This window comes from Psittacula echo (genome assembly GCF_963264785.1).
Source record: "Psittacula echo genome assembly, chromosome: 1".
Lineage (NCBI taxonomy): Eukaryota > Metazoa > Chordata > Aves > Psittaciformes > Psittacidae > Psittacula > Psittacula echo.
In genome coordinates this window covers 45,288,129-45,303,814 of record NC_137735.1, presented here as the reverse complement: position 1 = coordinate 45,303,814, position 15,686 = coordinate 45,288,129, and the positions used below count along the sequence as shown (strand labels likewise).

Sequence of the window (15,686 nt, the reverse complement as noted above, 5' to 3'; positions counted from 1 at the left end):
CATTTGTCTCAGAAGTAGTATTCACAAACTTTAAGATGTTCTTAAGTAACACCTCTTTTCAAGTTTGCCTTATTTCGAAAATAACATCCCCATGTTTAAGCAAAATTATTTGCCTTTTCTTTGGACCAGCGCTTTAAAATTTTTATTGTTGGTAATTGCATAATAGTGAGCATTTAAAAATCTGAAACCAATGATTATGGTAATACACATTTTGGACTTATATTAAAGAGTGCTACAATCAGAACATTCTTTAAAACAAGGTTTAGCAAGTACCCTGATGTCTACTTGTGTGTCGAGATACACATCTTGTAATATTGCAGTTCTTCAATTTTTTTTTTTTTTTTATTTTCTTTTTTTTTTGAGGATGAAGCAGAGCATGCATCTTTCATTGTCAGACAAGGAAAAAGGAGGAAACTTCCATCGTAGAGCAAGCACATAGAACAAGTACATGATTTCTTATTTGGAGCCAGTTATTAGCTGAGAATTATGCATTTCTCTTCTACTGCTTAAGTTACTGAAAACCAAAGTTGTCGTATTGGAAAAGAACCACCCACTTTTCTCATTAACTATTCCTTGATACTATAACACAAAGATAATCCTTTAGTTAAAGCTCCAAGGGTGGCATTGGCATGGCTACAGCCATCACACTTCAAACAAAATTTTCGATCAATTGCTTCTGAATAGCTGTGTCTATTTAAATTTTCATCACATTTCTTTCAATTAACCTGGTATTTTGTAGAGGTAAGACTCAGTATAAAAAAGGAAATTGCTAGGTTTTGCATCTGTCCACGGCAACTCCTTGCATATTTATATATTTTAAAAGCATTTTCCTTGGAAGTATACAGAATACTTAGGTCTTTACTAAGAAGCTACCAGTAAGAAACTCTAAAATGTTACTATGTTAATCATGTTGATTTTTTGTCTTTTTTTCCTCCTTTGGTTAGTCTGCTTCTGAATGATACCAGATTTATCTGTTTGAAGGAGTGACATGGATCTCGAAGTGATTTTCTGGGTCAGTGCCATTAAACGCTGTTGTACAGCACATTCATAGCTTTGTTTAGCTTTGGTTTGAAAGCCTTCTCTAACACAGCTATTGTGGAGTCTGCTTTTGAGACTGTCTGTGGTTTATAAGGTAGCAGTGTTCTTTCAGCTTGACACTGAGTTGACATTCATTGCCTTTTATTGGAAATACTTTTTTCCTCCTTCCTATTTCTTGATAGTGATCATACCTTTTCTCAGCTCAGGCTAAATAAACCATGCTTCTCTTGCACTTTATCAAATACTAGTTTTTATTCTGTTAATTCTGATAGTTCTCTGACTCTATCCACGTGGCTTTAAGTCTATCTTTATTGAAAACATGAAGTTGGGAAAGTGTTTAACATTTCCAAGTAAAGTCTCTGCTGGGGCCATGGAGAAGAGCTCAGAATTTCTGTATTTCTGTATGATGAGTGCTGTGATCTCATTGGGTTCTCCCTCTGCTGCATCAGCTGAACAGTTCAGTCACCTTCTGATAAGCTGATACACTGAAAGTCTTATGGCAGTAATTTCTGACAGATAAGTTCCCAGGTTCTTGGGTTTTGTTTGTTTCAAAATGCATGATCTCACATCTTTGCATACTGTACTGTATTTCTTTAACTGCAAGTAGCAGTGAATGTATGCTCACAGAAGAGTGTCCTGCTCATCCCTTATACTAACAATGATACAAGCAGGATTTACCAGCACATTGTGGTTTTCTTTTGGTTTATTTCCCTCCACTTGCAAGAGAGGAATTTTAAGATCTTTCCTATACCTATCATTTTTCATATACCATCTTTAAATAATAAACATCACCTGGTAGCGCTTAATTTTTTTTCAGTTCCTTTTACTATTGTAAGTTAGTTCCGTGCAGTAGAATTCAGTGCTCCAGTTTAGTAGTACACTGCAGTAGTTCAGTTTAAACGGCTGCAGTTCAAAACTGAGAATATCCCCTCATGAGTGTCTGAAAAACTTAAGTAAGCTTAGTTAGATTGGCTAGAGTGCTGTACCCATGAAATTAAATATTCCATGATTAGGTATAAAACAAAAAGGCAACACATGGTGTAAAAGCACCCTACTGTTGGATGCTTCAACACTTCGAATTGTATACATATCATAGGTCTTTGGTGTAACCATTTAAAATGTGCCCGGGATAGATGTTTTCATGTTTGGGCTAGACTCTTTACTTGTCTGTAGTGGTTTCCAATGCTGAGTGGTGCTTTAAAGCTGAAAATAAAATGTGGATGCAGGTGCTACCAGTTTTATCCCTGCTGGTGTAATTGCTCTTCAGCATCTCCTATGTCCACCTGGTATTTTGTGTAAACCCAAAATGAGTCTGTACGTGAGGTATATGTGAGCATCCCCTTATTTGTTAAAATGTTCTGTGGGATTTAAAACATCTCACTTAAAATGTCTCAATTCACATTTCCTGTAAACATACGTGGCCGCATAAAGTGTTCTTGAACTTTTTTTGCTTTTACATCCTTAGACATAAATCTTTTGTCTGGTTTCCTGTGGAAGCAAAGTTTCTGACCAGGTTCTCTGTTCCTTCCTCTCTCAGAGTTTCTTGTAACAGGCCAAAGAGTTCAAAATTTAACCTTATAAGCCTCTAGAAGTCCTGAAATTAGAACATTCAGTTTCCAGCCCAGCAGTTCTCAGCATACTAAACACCTGAATAGCCATGAGAGGAAGTATTTAGAAATATCTAATTGTGGGAAAAACATCAACTAGAACATACATTATGTTAATATGAAAATTAGTTATTCCCAAGAGAGATCTCTGCAAAACCAGACTTTATTATTTATTTTTTTTTTTTTGTCCTCCAAGTCTATTGGTATTAAATAATGGGGAGCTTTTACTGAAGTTCAGTGGTTGAGCTCAATTTTCTGCACTCTTACCCTAGAGATATTCCAGAAGTCAATTGAAATGCCTCAGAATGGTCTTTCCTTCAGCCTGAATGGCAATGGTCGTTGTGTGCCTGTCCCTAGTTGTCAGTTTTCATCAGGTATATTTCCACAATACTAATTCCCTTCCCAATTTTATTCAGTGTCTTTGGGAAGTTGTTAATTTGTATGCTGGTGTAGGCTGTGCAGGCTCTGTTAAAGCTCTAATGCCGCTTGGTAGTGGCATGCTACCAAGAGTGATATGTTAGGTTCTTGTGAATGTGCAGACGTAATACACTGGAATAGAGATTCTGCTTTTCATAGTACTTGAAAGTGACAAAGAATGGGATCTCATCTAAATCTGATCACTTTATGAAACAAACCAAACTGATTAATGTAAAATACCAGATACTTAATGAAAAAAGAGGAGGAAGACCTGAAAATCCTGCATGCTCCCCTCTGCAAGGTTTCACTTCTGCTGCACTGTTTGGGAAAAATTTTAGCAGATTATGGTTCTCCATGTGATTAATGTCATCAGAGATTTGTCAGTACTCAGATGCTTACCTACAGTCAAAACAGTTGTAGAACAGTCTCTTTAGTTTGATCCCTGGAGCAGAACTGCTCTAACTTTAAACCCATCACAGATACCATGTTTCAAAAGTACTAAATTATCCTTTGTTGCCCAGCAAAGAAGTTATACTTTCACCAGGTGTTTTCTGACTGATGCAGATTTCTGAGTAAAGTTCTAAATAGAAATATTCTGATCTTGCAGGTTTGTTCTGTTCATTGTAAATATGTTAATAATGGTTTGAGTTCAGAATTTCGGACAACTGAGAAGAGCTTTGGGAAATTGTTTAGAAGGATTTAGTTCAGTTTAGTGTGATTTAGTTCAAATCCATTCTGCATTTTTTTCATTTCTATTCTTGGTTCATAGGCACTGTAAATACCTGTGTGATGCAATTCTCAAGTCCTTTTTTTTAGTTTTGATACGTAATTTCAGTTGTTGCCAATACACTGGCATCTGTGTTTGCTCAAGGAATAATGTTTATGCAGATTTCCTGAAGAAGACACTTTTGAATATAAAATGCTGAATTGAACCTGTGACACAAACATTGTCAAAGAAAAAGCAGGTAACAGATCTGGTCCTACAATAGAGAAGTTAAATAACGATGGGTGTGTGTCAGAGGTGCATTTCATACTTTTCCATTGAAAATGGTTGCCTCTGAGAGCTTTTGTTAATTCCCCAGACACCCATTTAAATTTCCGCACCTCTGTCCCTCTGCAGAAGTCAGTAATCCTTTCAAGCAAAGGATAATTATGTTCGATGCATGAAATGCTCATAGGATTAGCTGCTGAGAGCTACAAGATGTCCAGTAAGTGGCAGTTGTTGCGTGTTTTGGGAAACAAAATGAAGTTACAGTGCGCTCGCTCTGTCTCAGTCTTTCCCTGAGACCAGCAGCTCATGTTGTATTAGCTTAAACCTCTAAATAGTTTGAGGGGGGGCTACCTATAGCAAAGTAGAGGTAGAGGAAAATATGAAGAGCTTGCCAGAAAAGATCCTTATCATGTGTATTTTTGTTAAAGGTATTCTGCTGTGGGCTTTGTATATAAACAACTGTTGTAACAGCAATAGTACTCAAATGCACTATTTTCAGACCATGGGTTGTGCGTTGTGTTGTACTCAAGATGAAGAATGTTTTTAAGAGTAGGTCTTCATGAAATTTGAGCCATGGTTTCTCACATATGCATGTCTATTTGAGGAAAATTTGGAGATTCAAAATAAGATGCTATTGTATAAAGTGAATGATATAGAGAAGACATAATTTAAGTTGGAAGGTTTTTATTTCACTCTTGCTTGAGTTTTCAGAGAAAATACGTAGATACTCCTGATATTTTCCATCCCACCACTACTTCCATGGGAATTGTGTTCTATGTTGAACTGTATATAGTTTAAACTTTTATTTAAAATTTAACTCTGCACTGAACATGTCAGGCTGCATCATGTCTGTAGACAGAATCGATAGAAATTAGTTTATTATTCTGTAATTACTTACATTGACTGTTGTGTTTTAAATCAGTGAACCATGAAAATGTTTTTCTTGATGTCTCTCTTGGTTAGCAAAAGAATTATGTTGAAATAACATGTTGGTGAATACCCACCATTATTAGAAGTATTTCTTCCTTCAGTCATTAAATAACATGAATCTGAGTGCATTCTTAAAGCACACACAACAGACTTGCAAACATTTAATATAAAAATGAACATTTAGATAAAATAGTGAAATAAAATGTTACTGAATTTACAGGATACTGAAGAATACTAGGTTGGTGATCAACACTCTTATAGTGCAATTAAAAAATTTACAATTACTGTCTTGGTGAGGAAAAAAGTGGGAAAGACTAAGACGTAGTATTTGTTTTATTTGGCTGCTGCTGTTCTTCCTACGAAAACATACAGAATACCAAAATAACTTTGTTCCAATTTACTTATTTAGATTTGTTGGACTGTGTCATCTATAAAAGAAATAAACAACTTTCAGTTTTAATTATGGTGTCTTTTATCATATTATTAGTGAAGAGGTACTATAGAATATGCACTTGGATGCATGTGGTTAGAGGCTGAAGAATCAGAGTTTGCTTGCATTTCTTTAATTTCAGAAAGTGGAGATAGAGGCTATAAAGGTGATATTTTTGTTGTCTTAAGTCTACTGTACTTGGCCTGTCTCAGTGGCACTTAGTTACTTACATGATCATTCGTTGGGAAATGCATAGCAATGTTACACCTTTGTTCTCTATAATTACATCTTTCTGCAGATTTACTTCAATCACTTTGCAGGCTCGATAAATATTACATGAAGTGCTGACTGGCCTTTGGTAGAAAACATTGTTTGAAAAATGCTTGTTGTTTGCTCTAAAATTAGTGGTATATTGGAACTCTCCAACCAGAATTCCTCTTGTATTTTAGAATTCCATTATTGTGTCCATCTTTCCCATAGTTGCTTTTATACTTGTTTTCACATATTAACTGCATTTGAAAAACAAATCATACAAGCCCCTGCACAACAACAACAAAAATAAAACCTAACTACAGAGGTATTTAGGTTTTATTTAGATTTATTTATTTAGATTTTGTATTTAGATATTTAGAGCTATTTAAATGAAGAAAAGTTTTGGCATAATTTTGCTGATTTTTTTTTTTTCTGTTTTCATACCTTTTTATACTTTTTTTATATTTAATTTCTTGTCCAGTAAATATGCTGAAAATATATTCTGTTTTTAAAATGCTGTTAGAGGAGGAGAAGCTGAAGGATTTCTTGAGTTGCAATAGAGACTGTCTTTTGTTGTACAGAAAGACACACTGTAGGGCAGGAGAAAATCATGATGTTCTTAAAATAAGAGGAACATATTCAGAGCAAAGTAATTGTTAACTTTGCATGCATAAAGTGGTGACTCACTTTGAGGGTGGAAGTAATAAAATGCTGCTTTTAAGATAGGAAGATGTGATAAAATTTAAGGTATCATACGGTTCAAAATGGAGATAAGTCTTTGTCCTTTAGTTTCACATAATTGTTTAAGTTTTCATTTGTTTCAGGGTTTTCAAGAAGTAAAAACTTGGAGTTTTGAGATGTACTGTTTTTCCTCTTGTTTCTATCCGTGTGTGTAAACTGTTTAAATGTGCGTATACACACGTGCTGCTTACTTAATAACAGCTACATGTATTGTTATAAAATGCTGTTTTGACCTCTGTCAAAGTTAGGGCTTTGGTGTTATCTATTTTATCAGCTTGTGTTTTGTATTAAAAACTTCTGTTCCCGTGTTATACTTCATTAGATCTATATGTATGCAGCCTTAATGTTTCTCACTTATGAAAGTTATCTGAAAACAGGTTATCAGGGCAGCTATCTGAACTTTATAATGAATATTAATTATTTAATGTAATGTATGTATAATGTATTTTGAAACTGTATTTTCTTAAGAACAAATCATGCATTAATTTGTCTTAATTACCCTTCTATGTTTTTACTGTGTCTCCTAGTCCTTTCTGATGCTGTGACTCCCAAGTGTTCAGTTATAAAGTTAAGAAATACTGTAGTTGCTTCTGACTTCAGCAAAGCTGTAGTTTATTGTTGCAGAAAACTAAATGCTTGTTATGTAAAAAGTACAAGTTGCTTTTGATCCTTAGTACTTTGAACGACTCCTTAAAACCAGTCATCATTTAATGAAAATGGTAAACGAGTATAACATGGCTCTTCAGTTCTGATGCCACTTGTATTGTCTTCAGTCTGTGATAGGTGACGTTACTGAGGCAAAGGGTATGTCCTTAGACTTTGTCATATTGCTGCATGATCTGGAGGATAAAGGATGTGCAAGATTTAGCCTATATACACTTTAAAACAGTGCAAGAAAACCCTTGTTTTTGCTTTTATACTAAATACTAAAGTTAGTGCTGAACTGTTAGATGGAATGATAGCTGAATACAGGCACAGAAAAGTTTTTTACAAAGTGAAATTCAGTAGCAAGGCAAATATACCTGTTGTGGTGAAATTAACTGTCATGTTTCTTGCAAGTAGAGGTTATTGTTCCTAGCCCTTTTTTCAGTGGGTACAGTAGCGTGATTTCATTCTGGTATTTTTTTTAATTGTGTTCCACTGCAAGTAAGAAATAGGATATAAATATCATGGTTTGGTGTAGACACTTTTGTGGTGGTTGCTTGCACCACTGAGGTTGTTGAATGTTGCATTTTATTCTTGCTCTGCATACCTGAAACCATTTACCAAACATTTGTGCTCCTTGAGTGACAAGGGTAGCCTCTATTGGGTTTGCCTTGCAAGGTTTTGATAGCAGGGGGTACAAGGGGTAGCTTCTGTGAGAAGCTGCCAGAAGCTTCCCCTGTGTCCAATAGAGCCAATGCCAGCCGGCTCCAAGACAAACACAGTTTGTTGAAGAACTGCATCCTGTGGGAAGGATCCACACTGGAGAAGTTCATGAAGAACTGTTGCTTGTGGGAGGCACCCCATGTTAGAGCAGGGGAGAGCGGGAGGAGTCTTCCCCCTTAGGAGGAAGGAGCAGCATAGGCAACACGTAATGAAGTGACCAAACCCCCATTCCCTGTTCCACTGCACTGCTCGGGGAAAGCAGGTAGAAAAAATTGGGAGTGAAGATAAGCCCAGGAAGAAGGGAAGGGTTGATGAAAGGGTTTTCATGAGGTTTGGCGTTATTTCTCATTATCTTACTCTGATTTGATTAGTAATAAATTAAACTAATTTCCCAAGTCCTTTTTGCCTGTGAGGGTAATTGGTGAGTGATCTTGTCCTTATCTTGACCCACGAGCCTTTTGTTATGTATTCTCTCCCCTGTCCAGCTGAGTAGGGGAGAGAGAGTGCAGCTTTGGTGGCATGCAGCATCCAGCCAGGGTCAGCCCACCACACTTACACAGAAGACTTATGCACATGTGGTTTTTCATGTCATCCGTGCTTTACTTTTTCTCCCTGTTGTGTACAACTCTGTATGTGAAATGTTTTAAACAGCAGTTTGTGCCAAGATAGAAATGCGTGTATTTCTCACACACACTTTTCACTAAGCTCATAATTCAAATGTTTCAGCTTACTTAATTTTTGTAATTTTTCTTTTCCTCACACAACTTCTCACCTTAACTTACTGGGGGTGGGGCAGTCGAAGTGGATGCTGCTTTCAGGCATATAGCACAGAGACATAGTATTCTGCAAAGATGTGAGCATGTGCTTTCTGCTTGTAAATAGTCGTATTTGATTAGGATCAAAGTGGCTAGTTAAGTTGCCTTAAGTAAAATGCCTGCTTCTGATATTGTGCTGTCACCACTTGGTAAGTCCAGCTCATGCATCATGGCTTTGACTTGAGAAGTTATTCTAAAATCAATAATAATCAAACATTCAGCTGATTGTCTACAGCCAAAAAAGAAAAAGAGAAGTCTTGCTTTTATTAGCAATCTATTGAATCAGTTATTGTTGAATCCACTGCCTCTTCCTATTGCCTGTGTAATAACAAAACCTAAATCCTTGCTGTTCATTTAAAACACTAATTGCAGTCATTATATTAAATGTAGTTTGACTTCATTTTTTGGATTTGTTGTGAGGTTCTTAAGAATTGTAATTGTAATTATAAAATACATGTAATTATATTATACATAATTATAAAATAAATGTAATTGTTAATGACATGGAGATATTTGAAGGGCACTATGAAAAAATTGGCTTGGTGCAAGACTGTCTTGACATGCACCTCCCTATGGAGTTAATATTTATTTGTGTTTATAAAGTAATTACTTTATAAAATGTAAACCCCTTGAAATACTGTATCTTTGCAAGCTACCGTTAAATGTGTGAATCTTAAATAATTTGTACATGCATCTAAAATAATATATAGGATTTCTACTTGGAAATTAGCCTGGAGTGCTTTAAGAGATTGTACTCCTGGGATTAATCATTGAAACATTGCAAAAGCTGTGGTGGTTCACTTACTATACATTCTTCCTACAAAATGTATACTTATTTGTAGAATGACTCAAGTAATGATAAAAAATTGAAGTAGTGGCTTGAATATCAATATATACTTTTCATTTTTGTGATAATTCAAATTTACAGGTTGTAAAGGGAAATAGCATTAGTAGTCTGCTGCTATCCTAATGTAGATACTATTCTAAACAGGTACTGTGACTAATGCACTCCTTCATGCTGTATTTTCTCCTTTTGGTATATCATCATCAGTGGTGAGCATAACTAGATTTTTCTGGAGGCAGCATCCATGGCTGCATGTGTTAGGCTATTGCTTTTATTAATTGCCCACCCTTTGTTGATTAGTATATGAAGGTCAACTCTAGCTCTTTGGTTACTGAAGCTTTTTAGGGTTATTAATGTCTGGTTCATGGTTTTAGCTCCTCTTTTGTGAAATATTAAGAAAGAATTGTTTAAAATGTAGCCATTTTTGCTGTTGTTGCAGTCATTACTGCACTGGTTCGGTGTAATAAGGAAGGAATAATTTCCAGGTGTTCTAGAACGTAGGAAATGCCAGTCAGTCTAAGTAAGACTAAGGTTTCCAATTGTCTGCTTTCACCACAAATCCTAAAGCCAAGGTTCTTTTAGGGCATGTTCCATAAACAAACAAATGTAAACCAGGCAAACAGCAGTAAAATCAGTCAGTATCTTTATTTGTATAGAGCTAATAATTTCCTCAAGCACACTGTCTTGTGACTTGTAGATTTCTCATAACCTTTTATACCAATTGATGACTTATGTGTTAATGCTGAATGAGGTCTTATTTTCATTTCCATCCAGGGAGAATGGTAATAGTGCCAAGGTAGCATTCGTAACTGACATGGGTGAATACACTGTGTGTGACATTCCTGGTACAAACACACTCTGTAGAGAGTATCTACCTGGCCTGAGTTGAAACAAATAAAAAAGAAATTAATGAGGAAAGGTTTTGTTTAATTATTGAGACCTTTATTGCATACCAAACTTGATACATTAATATACTTTATTAACTAGTGGTGAGATGCAAGCTTCTTAGGGAAGCTCTTAGGAAGAGGAGCAATTTGCCCCTTAAATAGCATTCAAATATTTCTTCAGACAGAAAATACCTTACTTTATCCAAGTTCATTTTGCAGTCCAACAATGTTTACTTAAAACACTTTCCTGGCAGCTGTGTGCATAAAGCGGTAGTAAAAATATACATCACAAATCTTGGTGCATCAAATAGATTGTCCCGATTTATCCTTTCAGCACTGTGTGTAAGCAAACGCATTTCAGGATTGTAGCTCTTTGCAATTGTGTCAGTCTTCCCACATTTCCTATTTGGCATCCTATTATTTCGCTCAAAGTATAACAGATAGGTCAGTGGCTTGGATTTTACTTGACTCTACTTTAACTTCAGAGGCAAAGGAGTTAGCCAAGCCCAGAACAGTGCTTGTTTACTTGCTGTTAATCCCCTTACAGGAAGCCATTGATATTGAAACTAGTGCAATATTTATCTGCACTTTAATTCTATCAAACCCCATAGCAAGATACTGAAGAGTTTTGGTATAAGGGTGATTGCTTTGCTGTTGCTTGTCCTCAGATACATTGTTTTTAAAAATCTTGTATTTGCAGCAATTTGGTGGTATTTTGCTGACCTCTGCATGAATTAAAAAACCCGCAAAACTCAAAATTTTATGCAGCATTCTCAAGCCCCATTAGTTTTCTTAATTTATTTGGTATTGGCACAGAGTAAAGTGTGATGTAAATCTATTTTAATTCCTTTTGCTGTGTTATTTACCTCAAATTGTAATGATGCTTTTTCTGCTCCACCTATAGCTTCCTGCAGATTTCACAAAGCTGCACCTTACTGACAGTCTCCACCCACAGGTGACCCACGTTTCATCTAGTCACTCAGGATGTAGCATCACTAGTGATTCAGGAAGCAGCAGCCTTTCTGATATCTACCAGGTAAGACTGGGATGGATACTGATGTGAAGTGCAAATGCCAACAGTTTTGATGTTTATAGCTAAACCCTGTGCTATTGTCTATTCTCAGTTTTTGTCTGAAGAACCACTCAATAGACTTAAAAAGATCTAATTTTTATCTCAATCGTAATAATTTCAGGATTTTATTATCCGTGGGTCCTGAGAGAACTGGTGGATAAAGTTGCTAAGTCATTATCCATCATATTTGAAAAGTCTTGGCAGTCTGGTGAGGTCCTATCTTTAAACTGAAAAAGGGAAGATTTAGATTAGATATTAGGAAGAAATTCTTTACTATGAGGGTGGTGAGACAGTAGAACAGGTTGCCCAGAGAAGTTGTAGCTGCTCCATCTCTGGAAGTGTTCAAGACCAGGTTGGATGGGGCTTTGAGCAACCTGGTCTAGTGGAAGGTGTCCCTGACCATGGCAGGGGGATTGGAACTAGATGACCCTTAGGGTCCTTTTCAACCCAAACCACTCTATGATTCTATGTTTGAAAACTTGGCAAGTAATCTGTGGCACAGTGACATGGCTTGTGTTGCCATAGATTGTCAGGATATGAGTTGGCAATGTAGAGAGATAGCATTTTGCAACGTATCAGGATTGCGCTTGATGATTTTTTTGTTTGTTTGTTTGTAATTTGTGATTTTTGGATGAGGAAATCTTCCTGAATGTTAGCATAGACAGCCAGTGTGGCCTCTCCAACAGATGTCTGTGGTGGGACCTAGGAGGTGAAGTGGTTCAGTTCCTGACTCTAGCACTTCAATTTGTCTTTCTCTGTCTGATTTGCCATATGTATAGCAGCAGCTGTGGTCAGAATTTCAAAACTATAGGTTTAGGACCTTGTCATGTCAGGGACTTTTCTTCCTGATGCTGTATTTCACAGTTCTTAGATGTGTTGGCTTCAAAACAGAGAACCTCTTCAGTGTCAAGGAGAAAGCAATACACAGTGAGCAGCTTGTGCTGGCCTGACTTGAGGGGCATGTTCCAGTTTCCCCACCATGCAGAGGTCTGGTGCCAGCCCCTCAGTAGTGATTTCTCCCCTGGCTGTTCTGGGAGAGATAGGGACATTGAACTGGTGACGCTTACTTTAAGTTGTTTTTCTGAGAGGGCTTCTTGTTGTAGAGTTCTGTGCTCTTCATTTGGAGCAGCTTGAGTCTGGAGAGTTACCATGAAACTGGTCCAGAGGGTGTCCCTAGAGCACTTGGAGGTTTGTGTGCTTCCTCTAAATATAAATCGGAAAAAAAAAATCAAAATTAAATAAAATGAGGAAGTCTCCATCCTTCACTTAATATACACAGTTTTTGCAATGTCAAAGGAGGATTTGCCCTGATAGGAAATACAGCAATCTGTTATTCTGGAAAAAAAAAAAAAAAAAAGGAATCAAACCTAATTAAAATGTTGTTCTATCAAAATGCTAATTAAAAATTAAAAAGACCACTTCTACATGAGGTACTGTTTACTAAAAGACAAGTAATGTTTGTTTGGGGTACTAAAAAAATGCAAATTTAATGGCAAATAGCCATTTTAACAATGGGGAAAGCATCATTTATATGAATACACACAAATTCAGTTGTAAGCATAGCTGTAGCATGCAGCTTGCTTCAGGGAATAAGCTTGTAGGCTTTTCTGTGGAAGAAGAGAGGCTATAAAAAGGTCCCAGTTCAATTTAGACAGTAATTGCAGTAATGCAAAGGTTTATTTTTGTGAAAAATGTCAAAGTAATTGAATACTTTAGACATAGCGTATGCCAGTCAAGTATGTTTGTCAGAATTTGTTCTAAAGAGAGGACGATTACTTTGAAGCAGGAGTCAGGTTTATACTGTGAGGGTGAAGAAGATGTAAAATCAGCTTTGTTCTTCAAGTGTTACAGATTTTCATACCTTTCCTTCCAAAGACCTTAACATAAAAATAACAAGTATCTCTAGAGACACAGTTGTAGGTGGCATGTAGTTATAGTTATACAGCTACTCGCTCGATAAGTTGAAAATAGGGGGTTTTTGCAAAGATTTTCAGCAAAACTTTCATAACTGTGGAAAAAGATCACTAAATTTCTGGGAAATTAAAACCAAACAGTTGTACAGTTCTGTAGATTTGTACAGAAACTTCAGAGAAATACGTTCAACCTGGTGTATGATTACAATGATAAATTTTGTTTGCAATAATGGAATCAACAGAATAGTTGGTGTTTGGAGAGAGTTAATGGTTTTCTGAAGTATTTACATGGAATAATTTACTTCTAAAGTATTCTTTCGTATTTAATTTAAAAATATTCCATTCCTGTCGATCTTAAGTATTATGTAGTTTCTGCAATTTATCTACAATTAATACCTCATTTAAAGATGTCTTGAAGATGTATTGACAACTGTGTAATTGTACAATGCCAAAATAATTGTTAAATAATCAATGCCCATATCAACATCAAGAAATATGGGAATGTATTGTGGAATGTAACCCCATGTTTTTGTGTTAGTACACATATTTAAAGAAAATTAATTGACAAGTGCGGGTATGGAAACTGATAAGGTTCTTAAATTACTGAATTTAACCAAATGGTACCAAGTGTTGTTTGACTTAATGATTTCTGTTATTGGGTAAATCATTAATTTTTGACTTCAATTTCAGTCATTGAGGAATGTAATGTAAGAACATTAAGTTAGGTTAAAGTACTGCCAAAAAAGCCAGCAACAAAATAAAATGGCTGCAGTTTGAATTCAAGTCAAGGATGAAATAAGCAGAAATACTTTTTGAAACCAAGAGATTGGTTCAGTCATTCTCTCTCAATTGTTTGCCTTTTAATTCTCTCACACGTGTTCATTGAGAAACAGTAAGCCATAACCCAGTCATCTACATGTCATTTTTTTACTTCAAATTTAGTAAAACTTAGACAAAGCTCATTGTCATTTTTCCTCTGATTCTTATGATCTGTATATAATAGTATTTTTCTGTTCAGTAGGGTGGGTTTCTGTCTATTATGGCTAAGTAGGCAACAAGGATTTAGAAAGATTGCCATCTTATCTTGCAGTTGATAAATAAATATTTTTTTTTTTTAAGTTATACTATTAATTAGATCTTTACTGGTGAAATCTGAGGTAATGATATGTCATGTTTTGCAGCCTAGGAAGCTTTAGTTCTGTAGCCTTAAAAACAGCTGTTTGCAGTGAAACTGTGTTCATGGCCTTTTAAAGATTTTTTTTTTAATAAATCATGAAGCTGAATCTTCAGATGCTTTCAGCATTGAGCTGAGAATATTTCCTTTTAAATATTAATGCTGTAACTATATTTGTTTATCAGATGTTGCACATGAAAGAACTCCTTTTAGGATAGGAACAACTTAGCAAAATAAAATAAGCCTTGATGTTTACCCCACCCAAGTTTCAAAAATATTTCAGGTGCCAATTAGTAAGGTCCTTAAGTGTTGTTACTTTTATTTTAGGAAATAAGTTGATAAAGTGACTAACTCTGCAATGTGACTGTAGAGAAGGGGATGCTGAATGTTAATAGATTGTGTGCTGGCTTGTTTTGCCAAGAACAATACTTTGCTTTTGTCTTGTGTTGACTTGGCAAAGCAAATCATTCACTCATGTATGACTGCTCGCTCTTGCTTCTCATGCTTAATTAATGCTTCCTATATGGAAGCATATACCTGTTCCTATATGCTCCTAAATGCTTCCTATACCTGTCCCATATATTACCAGATGATGATCCCAGTTTGAGAGCAAGGATATTTAAGCCTGTGAATGTGTGTTATTCCCCCTCCTTGTTTTGGGAAGGTGGTGTTGTGTTGGCTCAGCTCTTTCGTTTGCCAGCCTTTCTTTGCCTTATCCTGTCCTCAGCCTGATGGCTTCCTGCCAGCCCTACTTGCCCTCTGGTGTCTGCCCAGATACTCCCAGCAGTGCAGGAAACCAGGAACATCCTTTCTGAGACCCTCCCAGGATGTGTGTATTGCTTGGAAATTTTCAATATGTCAACTTTGTTTCTCACGGGTCTGATACGGTAACTCTTAAAAGAAAGGTCCACCATCCAGAAAGCCTTCCTGAGGGAGCCCAGACTTTTATCTCTCAAACCAGAGTGTCTGTGCAGCCTGCCCCTAAGTCACTGTATGCAAAAAATAAAGAGATTATTTTTTACTACATTAAGATTAAGTCATTCTTTTTTGACTTTATCAGCCTCTGCAGTGCAGTGCTTTGGGTAACACAAGGCCATCTGAAATGGCTCAGGTAAACTATGTCCTACTGAACTCCTTCCACAGTTTTGGCCAAGTCCTGTGCCGTACCTTAATACTGCTGGTGAGTTCAGGTCCTCTAATCTGTTCT

The 15,686-nt window shown here is 36.2% G+C and overlaps 1 protein-coding gene across 1 annotated transcript in view; it reads left to right on the top strand.

The window, feature by feature from the left end:
- Window positions 1-15,686, top strand: part of RAPGEF2 (Rap guanine nucleotide exchange factor 2) — a gene marked incomplete at both ends in the record, with an annotated part of 190,703 nt that overhangs the window by 133,383 nt on the left and 41,634 nt on the right. Inside the window, 1 exon segment of the mRNA XM_080620366.1 lies at window positions 11,225-11,356. Coding sequence (XP_080476492.1) covers window positions 11,225-11,356 — 132 coding nt within the window.